This window comes from Mya arenaria, chromosome 3 (assembly GCF_026914265.1).
Source record: "Mya arenaria isolate MELC-2E11 chromosome 3, ASM2691426v1".
NCBI classification, from domain to species: domain Eukaryota; kingdom Metazoa; phylum Mollusca; class Bivalvia; order Myida; family Myidae; genus Mya; species Mya arenaria.
The window spans coordinates 65,696,269-65,717,433 of record NC_069124.1 but is presented as its reverse complement, the minus strand read 5'-3'; the positions used below and the strand labels follow the sequence as shown (position 1 = coordinate 65,717,433).

The 21,165-nt window shown below is 35.2% G+C and overlaps 2 protein-coding genes across 3 annotated transcripts; both read left to right on the top strand.

The window, feature by feature from the left end:
• Positions 1-366: 366 nt before the first annotated feature.
• Positions 367-6,843, top strand: LOC128227770 (uncharacterized). The gene is made up of 5 exons (XM_052938600.1): positions 367-524; positions 1,033-1,215; positions 2,866-3,060; positions 4,581-4,717; positions 5,083-6,843. Exons 1-5 carry the CDS (start codon positions 435-437, stop codon positions 5,120-5,122), a joined length of 645 nt encoding a protein of 214 aa, XP_052794560.1. The 5' UTR covers positions 367-434; the 3' UTR covers positions 5,123-6,843.
• Positions 6,844-9,606: 2,763 nt separating this feature from the next.
• Positions 9,607-19,395, top strand: LOC128227771 (uncharacterized). Of its 2 annotated transcripts, none has more exons than XM_052938603.1 (5): positions 9,607-15,650; positions 15,945-16,118; positions 16,599-16,733; positions 17,123-17,236; positions 17,807-19,395. In XM_052938603.1, the coding sequence occupies exons 1-5, from the start codon at positions 15,546-15,548 to the stop codon at positions 17,807-17,809; spliced, it is 531 nt and encodes a 176-aa protein (XP_052794563.1). In that variant the 5' UTR covers positions 9,607-15,545; the 3' UTR covers positions 17,810-19,395. The 2 variants fall into 2 exon arrangements, with proteins under 2 accessions (XP_052794563.1, XP_052794561.1); XM_052938601.1 differs by having other exon boundaries at positions 9,621-15,650; positions 17,100-17,236.
• The last annotated feature ends 1,770 nt before the right edge of the window (positions 19,396-21,165 follow it).

Genomic DNA, 21,165 nt, shown 5'->3' with positions numbered 1-21,165 from the left:
CAGTTCTCGACATCTTAAAGAAGAAATTTGTGCTAGCATTAAGACGGAAAGATGAATACTTAAATAGTATTTGGTTTCAACAAGATGGTCCTACACCACATACTTCAGGGGAAGTTATTTTGTGTAAAACGGCTCTTGTTATTTATCAATTGAAACTTTATTATATCTCCTAACACTTGGTGAACTTTATTTAAAAGAACATTCCGTATTTTAAAAAATGTCATACAGCGAAATGGTAACAAATATTATGAAACACTCTGTATAAAGATCTAACTTACACGTACATGAATAAACTTCCACGTCGCAAGGAAACAACTTGTCAACTTATTTCTCATCTTTATTCATATAGATTTATTTCCTCATACTATTGTACCTGAAGTAAATACGTACAGACATATTTATACAGCGTTATAGAAACACATGGGTTGAACATTATGGATATATTAGTTTCTTTGCTCTTAATGCTAGTTTTGTTGTGGAAACTTTCAGTATGCAACAGGGATGGTCATTTTAGTTCTGTTTCGGTAAGTTTTTATGAATCATAAAAGTAAACGCCCATCTTTTCACGTGATATGCAATAACATTATATTTATAACCATGGCCATAAATGAAGTTATCTTAAACATAGAAGTACAAGTTAAAGTATATCAATTGATTACATTGATTTCGTGAATGCAAAAGTACTTTTTGCAAGAGATTGTCGTAGATTGTTGATTGTTTTGCTAAAACTAAATTAAATGAGTTCAACTAGAAGAGATAAAACCAGACATGTTACACATAGTGCATTAGGTAGAGATTGTTTAAAAAATTAGAACTGCTTGGTTATTGTCATCAGTTTTATGAAATATCTCAACTTTGGTTCGAATGAGATAATAAATGTGTAAGCGATCCGATAAGATAATCCATTCAAAAGTTACAAAAGTTATATTTTTATTTGTACATTTTTGGACATCAGAAGTTTCCAACATAATGATTGTACTATGATATTTTTTCTCTTCGCTGTAATGACTTGCATTATTACACTTCGTGCAGAACCATTCCCTATTTTCCAACTGCAATAAAACGGAAGCTGTTATAACGGGACACCACATCAGCTTCAGTCCCAACCCCGTAGTCCTTCATCCAGACCCGCATAATGTAGAAGTGGGCCCCACCCTGTCTGTAAATGGCAGCTTCACCATTACAAGAGTGGTGGCAAACGAGACGAGAGTGGAGGTATGTCTTGGTATACTACAAGGTTAATGATTGGGGAGAGACTGGAGGTATGTCTTATTCGAGATTAATAAACACATTACAGCACAGATACTTTAACATACGATCCGATACTAATGTACCGTAATGATACGAGATTATGTAGTGAAGTACAATACTGAGAGGTTGATGCTTGTGTGGTGTCAAACCATTATGCGATGATATACTTAATACTTTCATAATGGCCCAAGGAGCTGAGACCCAAAGGAAAGTTTCAGCTAATAGTTGATTGTCACATACTAAAGATGCGTATGAATAACCTTTCCATTCAGTGTAGCTTTTTTCATTCATGTTATTTTATTAAATTTCACTGAACATAAATAGCTACAGATTACTTTATTTAATGTGTCAGTTAGAAACGTTTCGTTATCAATTCGATTAATGCAACGTTTCTTATCAACAGTAAGTTGATTTCTTTAAATAAAACACAAGGAATCAACTTCCATTACACTTTATAGTGTTTATCTTGACGTGTTTACTTTCCATATACTTACGAACGGATTACGGATAATTTCTAGTTAATTGGTGGTGTATCATTTCACGTGTATCTATATTTTAAACGATTTCGATTGTCAATAGATAATTTCCTGAAGTAAACATTTGTCGTTCACGATGCATTTTTAAACCTCCATTACTTTGTCAATAGTATTGACAAATTTTAATGAATATGTTCGATTAAACAATGTTCAACTTGTTATGCAGAGTAAAGACCTCCAAATATGAACACAATTATTTACCGTACATTTGAGCCATTTAACGCATTATAATAATAATAATAATAATAATAATAATAATAATAATAATAATAATAATAATAATAATAATAATAATAATAATCCGAGTGGCCTTTGTATGGTTGATGTTTGTCAGTTGCGATTCGAGAACGAGTCAAGAGGGCAATGAATTTTTTTTATAACGAAATATTTTTCTGACAACAGTTTGAACTCTGCCTCTCTTATTTTCGAAATTATGTTAGGGCAATCTAAATATGGCCAATTGATTTCGTAATTTTATATGATCAGTACAACATGTTAATAATGGTCTCTCAATCGTTTTTAAAGATAAGGTACATAATCTACAATACAATCATAGAACACATTTCCATAGATTATTTGTGTAATTATTATCCAATCAACTTTTGTCAAAGGAATGACATGAGTACCTTTTTGTTAAACTTAAAATTTTACATTTCTGAGCTGAGTCTCAGGACGTCAGTGAATATATACCGGTGCCTATAAGACAAAAGGTAAACACAGAAAGGTAAAGCCGACTTTTGCTTATACTTAAATAAGATTATTTAATAATGTTTAAGCTTGTCGATAAATTTCATTTTTCATATGAAAAACTACAGAAACAAGCTCAGTAGCCAAAAGTTTAGAAGTAAACCCTGTTTAATGTCACTGGGTAAACGAAAAAGACATAGAACACAAAAACGAAACCTCGTAATCAAGGAACATGGAACAACAGCACACAACTTTTCAAACAGCAGTATATATACTATATAAACACTAAATGTGCTTATCAAGGATTGTTAGGTACCGCCTTGTTGGTAGTCTAGAGAGTATTGCGAATAATAAGAGTGATTGGTACATTGTATCTCCTTTTTTCTCGCAGCTCTTGAACTCAGTGTTGATAGAGTCTACCGATGGCTACACAGAGCTTTGCTACATTTTACCGTGGGATGTTTGTCATGTGACAGACATCTGCGATCTTCTTGATAGAAAAAATATATCATATTGCCCTGTGAATGTGACGGAATTAGAAGGCGATGCACGTGTGCCATGGAACTGCAAATGCCCTTTGCCAATGGTACGTACACTTGGTCAGTTTTCATGACACAATTAGGATATTGTTCAACGAAGTTGGTTATTGGCTTGTTTGGAAGTTGAATTAAGGACGTCTGTTATTTACTATGATGTAAAGTTGTGAAATGTATGTAGACCATGGTGCAAGTGCTTGGATTTAAATGCATTGCAATGAAAAAGTAAATAAATCAAAATATTGCTTTTTAATTTTGCAGTTTTCAACTAAGATGGTTTCTGAAAATGGACCTTGCGTTCTATTGTAGTAAATATGACGCGTAGCTTTTTGTAATAAGTTTCTTAACGAAATGTTTTCTTCCCATAATAGAAACAGTTTTCAAAAAAAAGAGAAATAGTTCTTGAAAATAGTTCAATTAAAACAGTACTATTGAATAATAACTTACATTAATGTAATTAAACGAACCGTATAATATCATAAATGAATTGTTATGAAAGGTTATCGAATTTGTTTAATACATCCTTGAATGCATAGCAAGAGTTTTAGGATTTCAATGAGACAATACGCCTTGATCGTATTGCTCTTTAATATTTTGATTATTTAAACAATTACCAATTAACAGCTTAGTAAGATAAAACATGTTTCTAAAGAAGAATGCCATGTAAATTCTATTTTTAGCACACTTGTTCAGAAGTCGGAGCATAGTTAAATTAAAATAAATACTTTAGTTCAATATATACTGCAAATAAAACCTTTGAAGAAAATCATGGAAAATAATATCGATTTAATCAAATTCTTGGAACAAACAACGAGTTAACTAAGTGGCATAAAAAATTTACACTGCCATCGTAATGTTCGATTGTTATTGCAATTCTATCATTTCAGAACAATATCTGTTTATTTCTAGAATAATACAATTGAAAACTTACGTCAATTATGTTCTGAATAAACAAGAGACATTTGAAAACTTTTTCTTGGGATGAATATTGTTCAAGATTTGTGGAACAGGTTAAATAACCTATACCTTTCCATGGATATTCTCATTTGCCCAAATCTCAGAACTGAAGGCTTTTGTTATTCACAAAGGTCAGCCTCTTGTGGGATAATTAATTTCCTAATTGTGTTGTTGAAATCCCTCATAAAATACATGCAGTTCCGCGATATAATTTCTACGTTTGCATCTTTTAAATCTGATGTAGGTCTTCGATACACAATCGAACAAAAATTGCATTTATGAAGAACGTGTTAACAGTCCACGAGCAAAAAAAGGGAAAATATTATAGGACCTTATAAACAACCTCTGGATTTTTTGTTTGTTGTAAATTCGATTAACCGTTCACCATCTTTTTGTTGATATATATTGTAAACGTTTTTTGGGGCTTTTTATTGAAACATGCCACCCTTTATATATCATTATAGTACTTAATGTTTACGTCATAACTGATTTTTATGAATTGCATTAACTCAAGTGTTGGAAACGATTGATTCTTATCTATAGAAAAAACTTAAGTTTGATTGATTCATTAAACGCCTTCAACCATATGCATACTGCAAAACTTACATTGCAGGGCAAATATCAGATACCACATATAAAATGGACATTCGGCACCCAGCCTTTCAGACTGAAAGGCCATTTCAAGGTCGACATCAATATCAAGGAAAATGCATTGAACATTGGGTGTTTCAGTTTCGAGTTCTCATTTAAGTAAGTTTTTGGTTTCTATTTCAACTTTATATTTTTGTCAAACGCATTGTGATCTATGCTCTACAATCAACTATTCTATTGTGTATTCGTTTTAAAATTTTCTTTTTTAAGTAAACCTATTAATATTTCATTCATTCTTTTAGTGAGGTTCTTTAACACTACATATATATGTATATATTTTAACAACTATCAATAGATACATTAATGAAGGAAAACCAAATGTCTGTTATAACATTATAATCATGTTAATTGTTTAATGGCTGTTCAATATGTGATAAAAAAAATAGATAAGGGCAAAATATGTTCTCCTTCTGTCTTCTTTTAGCGAGAGTATCACCGTATCATTTTATAATTATTACTTGTAGGAAAGGGGAGCAGTTATCTGGAGCATTTGGACTTAATTAATATGTTTGCACTCCTTTGATCAGGAAAAGAAGAAAGTGTATCTTGACTCTACTTCTTTTCTCTAAATTGTAAACGTCTCGTAATGAAACGGTTTGTAAGAAGGCATGAAGTTGATGGATAAAAGACGAATGAATATTCAATTAAACAAAACGCAATCATCGTTGTAGTTGTTTCAATGATCATTTTCAGTGTGTTTGTGGCCATGCATACCTGTATTGTCTACGACCACCTCTAGTTATGTATCTGTAGTGTGTTACGACCATCTCTAGTTGGTTGTCTCTATTGTGCCACGACCACCTGTAGATGGTAGTTTATGTTGTATTACGACCATATTTAGTTAGTTGTCTGTAATGTGCTACGACCACCTCTAGTTGGTTGCCTGTATTGTGCTACGACATATAGTTGGTTGTCCGTATTGTCTACGATCACCTCTCGTTTGTTGTCTGTATTTTCTACGACCACCTCTAGCAAGTTGTCCGTATTGTCTACGACCACCTGTAGTTTGTTGTCTGTATTGTCTACGACCACCTCTAGTTGGTTGTCTGTCTATATTGTGCTACGACCACCTCTTATTTGTTGTCCGTATTGTCTACGCCCATCTCTAGTTGGTTTTCTATATTGTCAACGACCATATTTAGTTGGTTGTCCGTATTGTCTAAGACCACCTATAGTTTGTTGTCTGTATTATCTACGCCCACATATAGTTGGTTGTCTATATTGTGCTACGACCACCTCTAATTTTTTGTTTGTATTGCGCTACGACCACCTATACTAAGTAATTAATATTGTATTACGACCACATCTAGTTATTTGTCTGTATTTTGCTACGATCACCTCTAGTTGGTTGTCTGTATTGTCTACGAACACCTATAGTTGGTTGTCTGTATTATCTACGACCACTTCTAGATGGTTGTCTGTATTGTCTACGGCCACCTCTAGTTGGTTGTCTGTATTTTATTACGACCACATTTAGTTAGTTGTCTGTAATGCCTCCGAGCATCTCTTGTGGGTTGTCTGTATTGTCTACGACCACTTCTAGTTGGTAGTCTACATTGTGACTCGAACACCTCTAGTTGGTTGTCTGTCTTGTGCTACGACGACCAGTAATAGGTTGCATGAACTTTTATACGACCACCACTCCTTATTCATCAGTATTGTGCTAAAACTGCCTCTAATTGTTTATCTGTATTCTGTTACAACCACTTCTAGTGTTTTTATTACTGTGCTACAACCACATCTAGTTGGTTGTCTGTATTGTGCTACGGACACATCTAGTTGGTATTCCCTATTGTGCTACGACCATCTTTAGTTGGATACCTATATTGTGCTTAGACCACCTCTTGTTGGTTATCTGTATTGTGCTACGACCACATGTAGTTAGTCGTCTATACTGTGTTACGACCACATCTAGTTGTTTGTCTGTATTGTGCTACGACCACACGTAGTTGGTCGTCTATACTGTGTTACGACCACATCTAGTTGGTTGTCTGTATTGTATTACGACCACATGTAGTTGGTCGTATATACTGTGTTACGACAACATCTAGTTGGTTGTCTGTATAGTGCTACGACCACATCTAGTTGGTTGTTTGTATTGTGCTACGACCACATCTAGTTGGTTGTCCGTAGTGTGCTACTATCACATCTAGTGGGTTGTCGGTATTGTGCTACGACCATCTCCAGTTTTAAATCTCCACATAAATAAATCCACATGAAACATTGACTCCTGTTTGTTTAAAACTTCCATACATGGGATACATAGAAATTCTTCACCATTCTGAACAATTTCTGATTAATGCCTTGTGAACTATAATAAATCGTGCTCACAATAAAAAATAAACAATGAAGTACTGAATGTGTTTCTAAGTGAATGTCTGTTTGAGTGTGTGTATTCAGTTAATATATGTATTGGTTAGGTGTATTCGTATGCTGCTAGTTGTTTGTATTGCATGTTTGTGTATTAATAATTGTCTGTATTGCTTGTGTGTCTCTAGTTGATTGTCTGAATTGCATGTGGGTCTCTAGTTGATTGTATGTATTGCATGTGTGTCTCTAGTTGATTGTATGTATTCCATGTGTGTTTCTAGTTGATTGTCTGTATTGCTTGTGTGTCTCTAGTTGATTGTCTGTATTGCATGTATGTCTCTAGTTGATTGTCTGTATTGCATGTGTGTCTCTGGTTGAATGTCTGTATTGCTTGTATGCATGCTATTGATTGCTTGTATTGCTTGTGTGTATCTAGTTGGTTGTCTTATCTAGTTGGTTGTCTGTACTGATTGCGTTAATCTAGTTAATTATCTGTATTGCTTGCGTGTCTCTAGGTGATTGGCTTTTTTGCCTTTGTGTCTCTAATTAATTGTTTACATTGTACGTTTGTCTCTGGTTTAGTGTCCGTATTTTTTGTGTGTATCTTGTTAATATAAGTTTTGCTTGTGTATCTTGTCAATTGTCTGTATTGCTTGTATGCATATTGTTGATTTTGTTTTGCTTGTATGCATCTAGTTGAGTGTCTGTATTGCTGTGTGCATCTAGTTGAGTGTCTGTATTGCTGTGTGCATCTAGTTGAGTGTCTGTATTGCTGTGTGCATCTAGTTGAATGTCTGTATTGCTGTGTGCATCTAGTTGAATGTCTGTATTGCTGTGTGCATCTAGTTGAGTGTCTGCATTGCTGTGTGTATCTAGTTGAATATCTGTATTGCTGTGTGCATCTAGTTGAGTGTTTGTATTGCTGTGTGCATCTACTTGAGTGTCTGTATTGCTGTGTGCATCTAGTTGAGTGTCTGTATTGCTGTGTACATCTAGTTGAGTGTCTGTATTGCTGTGTGCATCTAGTTGAGTGTCTGTATTGCTGTGTGCATCTAGTTGAATGTCTGTATTGCTGTATGTATCTAGTTGATTGTCTGTATTGATGTGTGTATCTAGTTGAATGTCTGTATTGCATTGTGCATCTAGTTGATTGTCTGTATTGCTGTGTGTATCTAGTTGATTGTCTGTATTGCTGTGTGTATCTAGTTGAATGTCTGTATTGCTGTGTGCATCAAGTAGAATGTCTGTATTGCTGTGTGCATCTAGTTGATTGTCTGTATTGCTGTGTGTATCTAGTTGAATATCTGTATTGCTGTGTGCATCTAATAGAATGTCTGTATTGCTGTGTGCATCTAGTTGAATGTCTGTATTGCTGTGTGCATCTAGTTGATTGCCTGTATTGCTGTGTGCATCTAGTTGAATGTCTGTATTGCTGTATTATCTAGTTGAATGTCTGTATTGCTGTGTGCATCTAGTAGAATGTCTGTATTGCTGTGTGCATCTAGTTGAATGTCTGTATTGCTGTGTGCATCTAGTAGAATGTCTGTATTGCTGTGTGCATCTAGTTGATTGTCTGTATTGCTGTATGTATCTAGTTGAATATCTGTATTGCTGTGTGCATCTAGTTGAATGTCTGTATTGCTGTATGTATCTAGTTGAATGTCTGTATTGCTGTGTTCATCTAGATAAATGTCTGTATTGCTTTATGCATCTAGTTGAATGTCTGTATTGCTGTTGTTATCTAGTTGAATGTCTGTATTGCTGTTGTTATCTAGTTGAATGTCTGTATTTCTGTGTGCATCTAGTTGATTGTCTGTATTTCTGTGTGCATCTAGTTGATTGTCTTTATTGCTGTGTGTATCTAGTTGAATGTCTGTATTGGTGTGTGTGTGTCTAGTTGAATGTCTGTATTACTGTGTGCATCTAGTTGATTGTCTTTATTGCTGTGTGTATCTAGTTGAATGTCTGTATTGGTGTGTGTGTCTAGTTGAATGTCTGTATTGCAGTGTGCATCTAAGTGAATATCTGTATTGCTGTGTGCATCTAGTAGAATGTCTGTATTGCTGAGTGCATCTAGTTGATTGTCTGAATTGCTGTATGTATCTAGTTGAATGTCTGTATTGCTGTGTGTATCTAGTTGAATGTCTGTATTGCTGTGTGCATGTTGTTGATTGTCTTTATTGCTGTGTGCATGTTGTTGATTGTCTTTATTGCTGTGTGTATCTAGTTGATTTTCTGTATTGCTGTGTGCATCTAGTTGAATGTCTGTATTGCTGTGTGCATCTAGTTGAATGTCTGTATTGCTGTGTGCATCTAGTTGAATGTCTGTATTGCTGTGTGCATCTAGTTGAATGTCTGTATTGGTGTGTGTGTCTAGTTGAATGTATGTATTGATGTGTGCATCTAAGTGAATGTCTGTATTGCTGTGTGCATCTAGTAGAATGTCTGTATTGCTGTGTGCATCTAGTTGATTGTCTGTATTGCTGTATGTATCTAGTTGAATGTCTGTATTGCTGTGTGCATCTAGTTGAATGTCTGTATTGCTGTATGTATCTAGTTGAATGTCTGTATTGCTGTGTGCATCTAGTTGAATGTCTGTATTGCTGTGTGCATCTAGTTGATTGTATGTATTGATGTGTGCATCTAAGTGAATGTCTGTATTGATGTGTGCATCTAAGTGGATGTCTGTATTGCTGTGTGCATCTAGTTGAATGTCTGTATTGCTGTGTGCATCTAGTTGAATGTCTGTATTGCTGTATGTATCTAGTTGATTGCCTGTATTGCTGTGTTCATTTTGATAAATGTCTGTATTGCTTTATGCATCTAGTTGAATGTCTATATTGCTGTTGTTATCTAGTTGAATGTCTGCATTGCTGTGTGGATCTAGTTGAATGTCTGTATTTCTGTGTGCATCTAGTTGATTGTCTTTATTGCTGTGTGTATCTAGTTGAATGTCTGTATTGGTAAGTGTGTCTAGTTGAATGTCTGTATTACTGTGTGCATCTAGTTGATTGTCTTTATTGCTGTGTGTATCTAGTTGAATGTCTGTATTGGTGTGTGTGTCTAGTTGAATGTCTGTATTGCAGTGCGCATCTAGTTGATTGTATGTATTGATGTGTGCTACTAAGTGAATGTCTGTATTGCTGTGTGCATCTAGTTGAATGTCTGTATTGCTGTGTGCATCTAGTTGAATGTCTGTATTGCTGTATGTATCTTGTTGATTGTCTGTATTGCTGTGTGTATCTAGTTCAATGTCTGTATTGCTGTTTGCATCTAGTTTAATGTCTGTATTGCTGTGTGCATCTAGTTGAATGTCTGTATTGCTGTGTGCATCTAGTTAAATGTCTGTATTGTTGTGTGCATCTAGTTGAATGTCTGTATTGCCGTGTGAATCTAGTTGAATGTCTGTATTGCTGTGTGCATCTAGTTGAATGTCTGTTTTGCTGTGTGCATCTAATTGATTGTCTGTATTGCTGTGTGCATCTAGTTGAATGTCTGTATTGCTGTGTGCATCTAGTTGATTGTCTGTATTGCTGTATGTATCTATTTGAATGTCTGTATTGCTGTGTGCATCTAGTTGAATGTCTGTATTGCTGTATGTATCTAGTTGAATGTCTGTATTGCTGTGTGCATCTAGTTGAATGTCTGTATTGCTGTGTGCATCTAGTTGATTGTATGTATTGATGTGTGCATCTAAGTGAATGTCTGTATTGATGTGTGCATCTAAGTGAATGTCTGTATTGCTGTGTGCATCTAGTTGAATGTCTGTATTGCTGTGTGCATCTAGTTGAATGTCTGTATTGCTGTATGTATCTAGTTGATTGCCTGTATTGCTGTGTTCATCTAGATAAATGTCTGTATTGCTTTATGCATCTAGTTGAATGTCTGTATTGCTGTTGTTATCTAGTTGAATGTCTGCATTGCTGTGTGGATCTAGTTGAATGTCTGTATTTCTGTGTGCATCTAGTTGATTGTCTTTATTGCTGTGTGTATCTAGTTGAATGTCTGTATTGGTGTGTGTGTCTAGTTGAATGTCTGTATTACTGTGTGCATCTAGTTGATTGTCTTTATTGCTGTGTGTATCTAGTTGAATGTCTGTATTGGTGTGTGTGTCTAGTTGAATGTCTGTATTGCAGTGTGCATCTAGTTGATTGTATGTATTGATGTGTGCATCTAAGTGAATGTCTGTATTGCTGTGTGCATCTAGTTGAATGTCTGTATTGCTGTGTGCATCTAGTTGAATGTCTGTATTGCTGTATGTATCTAGTTGATTGTCTGTATTGCTGTGTGTATCTAGTTGAATGTCTGTATTGCTGTGTGCATCTAGTTTAATGTCTGTATTGCTGTGTGCATCTAGTTGAATGTCTGTATTGCTGTGTGCATCTAGTTAAATGTCTGTATTGTTGTGTGCATCTAATAGAATGTCTGTATTGCCGTGTGAATCTAGTTGAATGTCTGTATTGCTGTGTGTATCTAGTTGAATGTCTGTTTTGCTGTGTGCATCTAATTGATTGTCTGTATTGCTGTGTGCATCTAGTTGAATGTTTGTATTGCTGTGTGCATCTAGTTGAATGTCTGTATTGCTGTATGTATCTAGTTGAATATCTGTATTGCTGTGTGCATCTAGTTGAATGTCTGTATTGCTGTGTGCATCTAGTTGAATGTCTGTATTGCTGTGTGCATCTAGTTAAATGTCTGTATTGCTGTGTGCATCTAGTTGATTGTCTGTATTGCTGTGTATATCTAGTCGAATATCTGTATTGCTGTGTGTATCTAGTTGAATGTCTGTATTGCTGTGTGCATCTAGTTGATTGTCTGTATTGCTGTGTGCATCTAGTTGAATGTCTGTATTGTTGTGTGCATCTAGTTGAATGTGTGTATTGCTGTGTGCATATAATAGAATGTCTGTATTATTGTGTGCATCTAGTTGATTGTCTGTATTGCTGTGTGCATCTAATTGAATGTCTGTATTGCTGTAAGCATCTAGTTGATTGTCGGTATTGCTGTGTGCATCTTGATGAATGTCTGTATTGCTGTGTGCATCTAGTAGAATGTCTGTATTGCTGTGTGCATCTAGTAGAATGTCTGTATTGCTTGTATGCATATTGTTGATTTTGTTTTGCTTGTATGCATCTAGTTGATTGTCTGTATTGCTGTGTGTGTCTAGTCGAATGTCTGTATTGCTGTATGCATCTAGTTGATTGTCTGTATTGCTGTGTGCATCTAGTTGAATGTCTGTATTGCTGTGTGCATCTAGTTGATTGTCTGTATTGCTGTGTGCATCTAGTTGAATGCCTGTATTGCTGTGTGCATCTAGTTGAATGTCTGTATTGCTGTTAGCATCTAATTGATTGTATGTATTGCTGTGTGCATCTAGTTGAATGTCTGTATTGCTGTGTGTATCTAGTTGATTGTCTGTATTGCAGTGTGCATCTAGTTGATTGTCTGTATTGCTGTGTGCATCTAGTTGAGTGTCTGTATTGCTGTGTGTATCTAGTTGAGTGTCTGTATTGCTGTGTGCATCTAGTTGATTGTCTTTATTGCTGTGTGTATCTAGTCGAATGTCGGTATTGCTGTATGTATCTAGTTGAGTGTCTGTATTGCTGTGTGTGTCTAGTCGAATGTCTGTATTGCTGTGTGCATCTAGTTGAGTGTCTGTATTGCTGTGTGTATCTAGTTGAGTGTCTGTATTGCTGTGTGCATCTAGTTGAGTGTCTGTATTGCTGTGGGCGTCTAGTTGAATGTCTGTATTGCTGTTAGCATCTAGTTGATTGTATGTTTTGCTGTGTGCATCTAGTTAAGTGTCTGTATTGCTGTGTGCATCTAGTTGAATGTCTGTATTGTTGTGTTCATCTAGTTGAATATCTGTATTGCTGTGTGCATGTAGTTGAGTGTCTGTATTGCTGTGTGTGTCTAGTCGAATGTCTGTATTGCTGTGTGCATCTAGTTGAATGTCTGTATTGCTGTGTGCATCTAGTTGAATGTCTGTATTGCTGTGTGTGTCTAGTTGAATGTCTGTATTGCTGTGTGCATCTAGTTGAATGTCTGTATTGCTGTGTGTGTCTAGTCGAATGTCTGTATTGCTGTGTGAATCTAGTTGAATGTCTGTATTGCTGTGTGCATCTAGTTGAATGTCTGTTTTGCTGTGTGTGTCAAGTCGAATGTCTGTATTGCTGTGTGAATCTAGTTGAATGTCTGTATTGCTGTGTGCATCTAGTTGATTGTCTGTATTGCTGTGTGTGTCTAGTCGAATGTCTCTATTGCTGTGTGAATCTAGTTGAGTGTCTGTATTGCTGTGTGTGTCTAGTTGAGTGTCTGTAATGCTGTGTGCATCTAGTTGATTGTCTGTATTGATGTGTGCATCTAGTTGAATGTCTGTATTGCTGTTAGCATCTAGTTGATTGTATGTATTGCTGTGTGCATCTAGTTGAATGTCTGTATTGCTGTGTGTATCTAGTTGAATGTCTGTATTGCTGTGTGCATCTAGTTGAATGTCTGTAATGCTGTGTGCATGTAGTTGAATGTCTGTATTGCTGTGTGCATCTAGTTGAGTGTCTGTATTGCTGTGTGCATCTAGTTGATTGTCTGTATTGCTGTGTTCATCTAATTGAATGTCTGTATTGCTGTTAGCATCTAGTTGATTGTATGTATTGCTGTGTGCATCTAGTTGAATGTCTGTATTGCTGTGTGTATCTAGTTGAATGTCTGTATTGCTGTGTGCATCTAGTTGAATGTCTGTATTGCTGTGTGCATGTATTTGAATGCCTGTATTGCTGTGTGCATCTAGTTGAATGTCTGTATTGCTGTGTGCATGTAGTTGAATGCCTGTATTGCTGTGTGCATCTAGTTGAATGTCTGTGTTGCTGTTTGCATGTAGTTGAATGTCTGTATTGCTGTGTGCATCTAGTTGAATGTCTGTATTGCTGTGTGCATGTTGTTGATTGTCTTTATTGCTGTGTGTATCTAGTTGATTTTCTGTATTGCTGTGTGCATGTTGTTGATTGTATGTATAGCTGTGTGCATCTAGTTGATTGTAGGTTTTTGTGTGTCTCGATGTTCACTGTGTGTATTGTCAGTGCGAATGTTGTTTATTGTAGGTATAGATTGTGTGTCTCAAGTTGTGTATAGGTGATGCTTATGTTATATATTTAGCCCGCAAAAACACTCACAGTAGGAGTATGACTACTTGGCTTTTTTATGAACATGCTATATAAGTATTTTTATTGTTTATGTTGGTATTAATAATATAGATTTCCGTTTTGTCAAAACTATTGTTCTGTTTTAAGTATCTATTTAGTGGATATTTGTTTCCGTGTGTTTCAGGTCATGGTGGATTTCATACTTATTAGTTTGTAATGGTTTAGCTTTCGATAGTGCGCCAGTGAGAAAATGTACATACTAATGAAAACAAATCTCATTTTATAAAAAACAGGAAATTTAGTGTTTGCCTCAAGAGGATTACTTGATAATGAGTCACACTATAATATAAGATTGAAAGATTGTTCAAAGCGAAAGACGACGATGGACGAAGCTAACACTGGTTACAATAATTAATATGATAAAAACTACAGAGACAAGGCCAGTAATAACACTTCAAAGTAGGAACCCTGTTATGAGGCCCGAAAGACATAAACTGTACATGAAACACAAACAACACGAAGTGTACATAAAACACAAACAACACGAACTGTACATAAAACACAAACAACACGAACTGTACATAAAACACAAACAACACGAAGTGTACATAAAACACGAACTGTACATGAAACACAAACAACACGAAATGTACATAAAACACAAACAACACGAACTGTACATAAAACACAAACAACACGAACTGTACATAAAACACAAACAACACGAAGTGTACATAAAACACAAACAACACGAAATGTACATAAAACACAAACAACACACACTGTTTATCAACACAAACAAACAATACAAAATGTACAAAATCACAAAAAAACACACATAATTTATATAATGGCTATATTAACAAATGATGGAATCACTAATGCATAACGGTTAATGAAAAGTTCATTATTATGAGTTCTTAAATTTTAAAATTGTTCAATTCCAATATCATGACACGTCAAAACACTGACACTTAATACGATGATGAGAAAACTCTTCAACAATATAGAAGAATACGCTATAACTACCAAATCATGTCAACATGTATTTATTTATAAATGCGACATCAAGAGTGGGTATGTGTAATATGGAAGTGGAATGAAGGTGGCAGTTTATATGCCAAATATGAAGTCCTTAAAATCAGCTGTGAATAGTTCATTCATGTATCAGGGGGGCACACATTTAGGTGGTTAAACAAAAACAAATACCATGAAGGCTCTTGTACAGCAAAGGAATTGATATGAAATTAAAATACCACATTTAAATAATGTTAAAGCAGAAAACATTGCTAAAGTTCTAAAACCTCACTTAAACCCTTGCAGATTCGGAATACGTGTACCCCCCCCCCCCCCCCCCTGTGTATACCAAATAATGATTTGTCAGACCATTTTAAAAATCGACGGATGTGTCTACTTTTGTTTAAATAAGGACATTTTTGCATTGACAATTGTATTTACCTTTAGTCTACAGTCGTGTGATGCATACTATGAAAGAAATGGTCGTGATAAAGATATTCTGTTTATTCACTTGGTTTCTATTTTGTGCCTGTGACTTTTATTCCATTCCTTCTTCAATCTCTATGGTAAGTGTTTTAAATCTTATTTCTACATGGCTTTTAGTGAAAACAAAACAACAGAAAGTGAAATATTATACAACATGAAACGACAATTCTAGTATTAGAAATTGATATATATATATGTCGCATATATATATGTCGCATATATATATATATATATATATATATATATATATATATATATATATATATATATATATACATTGTAAATTTCAAATTTGAATAACAATGAAAAAGGCAACAATATTGTACTCATTGAATACTAAAACTTTGTAGGATGACCTTTATTATATGTTTCAGCCCAATGAAGTCACGGGCGGGTTTCACTTCCAGAATTGTAACAGCACGCCTGTACCCTTCTTCGTTAACAATGCTTCCATTGAGCCCGACCCCGTGCAAATGAACCTTACCTACGTTAATCTCACTTTGGATGCAACAATTACGAAGGAGATTGGTAAAACAGGCAAAGTTGATGTGAGTAGCGAAGAACATCGATCATTTGAGAATTTTGAAAACTGAGGATATGTTGTGGTTTCGAAGGAGATAAAATCACCTTTTATTACATGCTTTCAGCTGATTTATAGAGATTTATCAGTGAAATAAACATGATATTTCACTGTTTTAAACAGTGAAACAATGAAATACCATTTTGGTAATTACACTCTTTTATAAAATCAGGCCGTTTTCTGAAAAAAATGTCCTTTTATTTCTTTTTAAAGCATGTAATAACATAAGTATTTTTTAAAAAAAATCAAATAAATCTTATAATTCCAAACTAAAAAATAAAATACCAAAAATGTGAAAAAACATCGGAAAATATTTTTTTATAAGAATGCACGGTATTGAATGTGAACATCCGGTGCCAGTGGACTATCGCCACATATTCTAAACATAAAAAATAATCTAGTCTACAGGGATAAAAATTGAATCTTTAGTCATTCTCTGTCATCCTAGGCCAGTTTGAGCATACGACTGAAGACAGAGCACGGTGAAACGGAGCTGTGCTATATTCTTGGAGAGAGATGTTACGTGTCGGACGTTTGCTACTACCTGAAGAAAGCGCTGGACAAGAAGGATTGTACTATACCGGTATATTAATTTTATGAAACTTTATTATGTCCTGATGGCCACGAGAACACTATTTCCGGACTAATGCACATTTCATATTTCACGCAAAATTCTGAAAATATTGCTTTTTATGAGTGGATTTAAAGTTCAGATACTCAGTTTTATACAATTATATTTGTACAATTTATTTATCATTCCAATTGCCATGTTAAGCTGAAATGTAACGCACGTGCAGAAAGATAAGCATGGCGTTCCTGGTCACACGTTGAGTAGAATCAAAAGCCCTTGATTCTTATGCACCAGTAAATTGTAACTATGTCCCCCACGAACCCTTCTCTCAATACACAGAAAGCTCAAGACTGCATGCCAAGTGCCATTTTGTTTCAGGCAATACCCATATATATTGTTAGGAGGATCCCTTTCAAACAATTGCCGTTCATAGTGAAGGGACAATTTACTGTGAAGGCAAACGTAAGAGAAATGGGACAGCCAGTGGCATGCGTAGAAGTGACCATGTGCTTAAAGTAGGTTATGTTGCTATAAAGTTGTACAATAGATTATCTTACTCATTAATGTTATTAATAATTTAATACATACGTCACGTTGTACAGGGTTTTCGCGCCTCGATGTTTATTAGTTTTGCTGTTCAGGCTGATCACGGATTATCGCTTTGCAGCAAGCGCTTGAAATTCAAGCCAAAATGCTATGTTTTGCGTTTAACGACACTGCTATTTAACCAAATTCTTTTCAAATTTTACTTTGTAAAAAATGATGTACCCAACTCTAAATCTGAATTTTACATGTTCGAAATCATGTTCCAGTTTAATTCTTACTTACGATTGAACTAAACATATAAAATTTTGATAACTTTTTAAAAGGGCTGAGATATTGGACCTTCAAACCCACTTCTGTATTTGGCCGTTGGTATGCATGGTCTTGTTACATTAGCAGCTTGTCCTGCACGCATTTGTTTGGAGAAAAAACAAAACAAATGAAAACAGATTGCAAGAATAAGTAAAATGCAATGTATAAAAGCACGTCATATACACTACATTTTCACTATTCAAATCTTAATATCATGCGTTGTTTTTCAGTGAGTGTAGTCTTCTATGAATAAACATGGACAACCCGGATGATCATCACCTTTATTACAAAGACAACTCTCGTCGAGAGAAGCTTGCTTGTTTGGACTTATTATTTCAATAGACTGTGTACATCTTCCTTTAACATATACTTAACATATACATGTTTTGCTTTAACCAATAAACGTATTGTTTCAAAGAAAAAAAATAGTATCGGAGCTGTTTGGTGAAGATAATCATTTTATATGTAACATTCTGTAGCGTAAAATAGTTAATGACAAGAAGTCACTGCACAGCAAACTTGTGCGCTGGATTAAGGAAGTTATATTTGAAATTTAGATATAAACTTAAACATGAAAACAATTACATCTTAAAAGTATAAAAGGCATGTGTCCTTATTAATAGATTCAACGACTTGAATATTACATTTAACTTCCTTATTTAAAGCTGCACTCTTACCGATTTACCATTTTTACAACTTTTTTTATTTTTTGTCTTGGAATATAAGTATCTATAAGAATCTTTTCCAGCACCGGTCACATGACCGGAAACACACGTCCGGTATGCAAGAAAGGGCAATTCTTGCATACCGGACGTGTGCTGGAAAAACTCATCTTACACCCCGCATGTAAGATGAGTAACGCGCAACAACGCGCCACTTTTTATTTCTTTTATTGTATGGTTTATAAAAAGTATATTATGCAATTACAATAAAGCGGATTCAAACATATAAGTATACAACACTTTTAAATAAAATTGAAAATAAATAATGACGTCAATAGTGATTTAAAATTACTGCGCTTTATGACGTCAGTACACAACGTCGCACGCGCTTTTTGGTGAACTGTACAAATGTGCGTTTTCTACGTCATTTTTTCCACAAATTCATAATTTTAGATATGCAAGAAAAAATATCAATCATGTTTTCCGGTCCGGTTTGAATAATCCGACCCTCGGGGCCGCTGCGTGACCGGTAACTCGGCAAGTCTCGTTACCGGCTTACGCGCGTGTCCTCGAGTCGGATTTTTCTATCCGTACCGGAAACACATGATAGATACTTATATTTTTTGCGTAAATATCTTCAAACCAATGTTATAAGATTGCTGACAAAAATACAGATGGTAGATTTTCATATTTCCGTTCGAAAATTAATGTTTTATTGCATAAACCGTTACTAACGGTTTAAAGAAAAATGCATAAAACATCATTTTTTGAACTTAAATATTAAAATATGCGATCCAATTTTTGTCAACAGTCCTATATAACTGGTTTCCATGGATTTTCGCACAAATTAGCTCGTTCCAAGACAAAAAATAAAAAAGTTGTCAAGACGTTCAATCTGTGAGATTGCAGCTTTAAAGGGTAATTATGTAAACATTTGCTGTTTCACTGTAGCCCTATTGTTGAAGCATGCTATAAATTTCAAAATACAAGCAGTTAAAATCTTCCTTGTTTTCAAACATAAAGGCTTTATCGGGACCTCCAATTCAACATTTTCTATTAACTTAAGTTTGTTTCCAGTCCTTAGCGCAATTAAAAACAAATATCTGCATGGGTTGGATTTAATATATATATATATTGTAATATAAGTAATAAATAGTTCTAAATATATATATCGTTTTATTTTATAGAGAAATTGTGTACACAACTTTTTATGTGTTGATTAGATTTAAATATCCAATCATGATACGTTTTGTGACAGTGCTTGCAGGCATAATGTCTCAGTCAAATACGGTCAAAGGGTGATTCGCCAATGTAATTCCAGAGCTATATCCCTTTTATAGTAAAATATAGTTACCATATTACTTTTGCAGACAATTACTTGAGATAAATTGCTCAAGTTACACCACAGTTATGCCCCTTTTACAAGACAATGCAGTTGGCTTACTAATTGATTCGAAATAATAAATATAAAATGTTTTAAAATTACTATATTAAAAGATTACAAAAAAATATTATTATTAGTTTGACTATGTTTGGCGATCCAAACAGGCGACAGTCATTTTCGTGGAATTGAAGTGTGTTTTAACATTTAAAAGTCTGCAGCGATTTAAATATGTGTCCATAAATCAGACGTTTGATTTCGGAAATTAAGACATGTATACATACAATTGAGCGTGGCAGATTGGTAGAGATAGCAATGGGAACTAAATTTTAAACTCTATAAATGCTTCATCATAAGCCTAAGAACACACAGTTTTAGTGTAGTATAAACCTCTAAACCAATATTGCATGAAACCAAGGTATTTCAATCTCGGATATATGACTTTGTTTCATCAACGAACTTATCTATCATACACAACGAAATAATAACTTAAATCTTATTTACAAAATTTCTTTTTAAAAGGACATGTGTCTTGGATAAAACACATAGAAACTAGTTATTCATACCTGTCCCTGTTGTTAGTAATATCTATAAATCGAGCATAAGAGATAAACACTGAGCAATGTACCGGGGAGACGGATAAACACAGAGCAATGTACTTGGGAGAGGGATAAACATAGAGGAATAAACTGGTAGAGGGATAAACACAGAGGAATGTACTGGGATAGGGATAAACACAGAGAAATGCACTGGGAGAGGGATAAACACAGATGAATGCACTGGGGAGGGGGATAAACACAGAGGAATGGACTGGGGAAAGGGATAAACACAGAGGAATGTACTGGGGAGAGGGATTAATACAGAGGAATGTACTGGGGAGAGGGATTAATACAGAGGAATGTACTGGGGAGAGGTATTAATACAGATGAATGTACTGGGGAGAGGGATTAATACAGAAGAATGTACTGGGGAGAGGGATTTATACAGAGGAATGTGTTGGAGCGATGGATAAACACTGAGGGATGAATTGGGAAAAAGGATTAATTCAGAGGAATGCACTGGGGAGAGGGATTTATACAGAGGAATGCGTAGGGGCGATGGATAAACACAGAGCAATGTACTTGGGAGAGGGATAAACACAGAAGAAAGTACTGGGGAGAAGGATTAATACAGAGGAATGCGTTGGGGCGATGGAAAACACAGAGGAATGCGCTGGGGAGTGGGATAAATACAGAGGAATGCGTTAGGGCGATGGATAAACACAGAGGCATGCACTAAGAATTGGGATTAACATAGAGGAATGCACTGGGGAGAGGGATAAACACAGAGGATTGCACTGGGAGAAGGATAAACACAGAGGAATGCACGGGGAGAGGGACAAACACAGATGGATGCAATGGGAGAAGGATATACACAGATGAATGCACTGGGAGAGGGATAAACACAGATGAATGCCCTGGAAGAGGGATAAACACAGATAAATGGACTAGGGAGGGGGATAAACACAGAGGAATGCACTGGGGAAAGGGATAAACACAGAAGAATG

What these genes read in the sequence shown, in the direction of transcription:
- LOC128227770 (XM_052938600.1), top strand. Translation starts at nt 435, where the DNA reads ATGGATATATTAGTTTCTTTGCTCTTAATGCTAGTTTTGTTGTGGAAA. An exon ending in GTCATTTTAGTTCTGTTTCG is followed by an intron (nt 525 to 1,032) that starts GTAAGTTTTTAT and finishes CACTTCGTGCAG; the next exon opens with AACCATTCCCTATTTTCCAA. An exon ending in AGTTTCGAGTTCTCATTTAA is followed by an intron (nt 4,718 to 5,082) that starts GTAAGTTTTTGG and finishes TATTACTTGTAG; the next exon opens with GAAAGGGGAGCAGTTATCTG.
- LOC128227771 (XM_052938601.1), top strand. Translation starts at nt 15,546, where the DNA reads ATGCATACTATGAAAGAAATGGTCGTGATAAAGATATTCTGTTTATTC. An exon ending in GTAAAACAGGCAAAGTTGAT is followed by an intron (nt 16,119 to 16,598) that starts GTGAGTAGCGAA and finishes CTGTCATCCTAG; the next exon opens with GCCAGTTTGAGCATACGACT. An exon ending in AGAAGGATTGTACTATACCG is followed by an intron (nt 16,734 to 17,099) that starts GTATATTAATTT and finishes ATTTTGTTTCAG; the next exon opens with GCAATACCCATATATATTGT.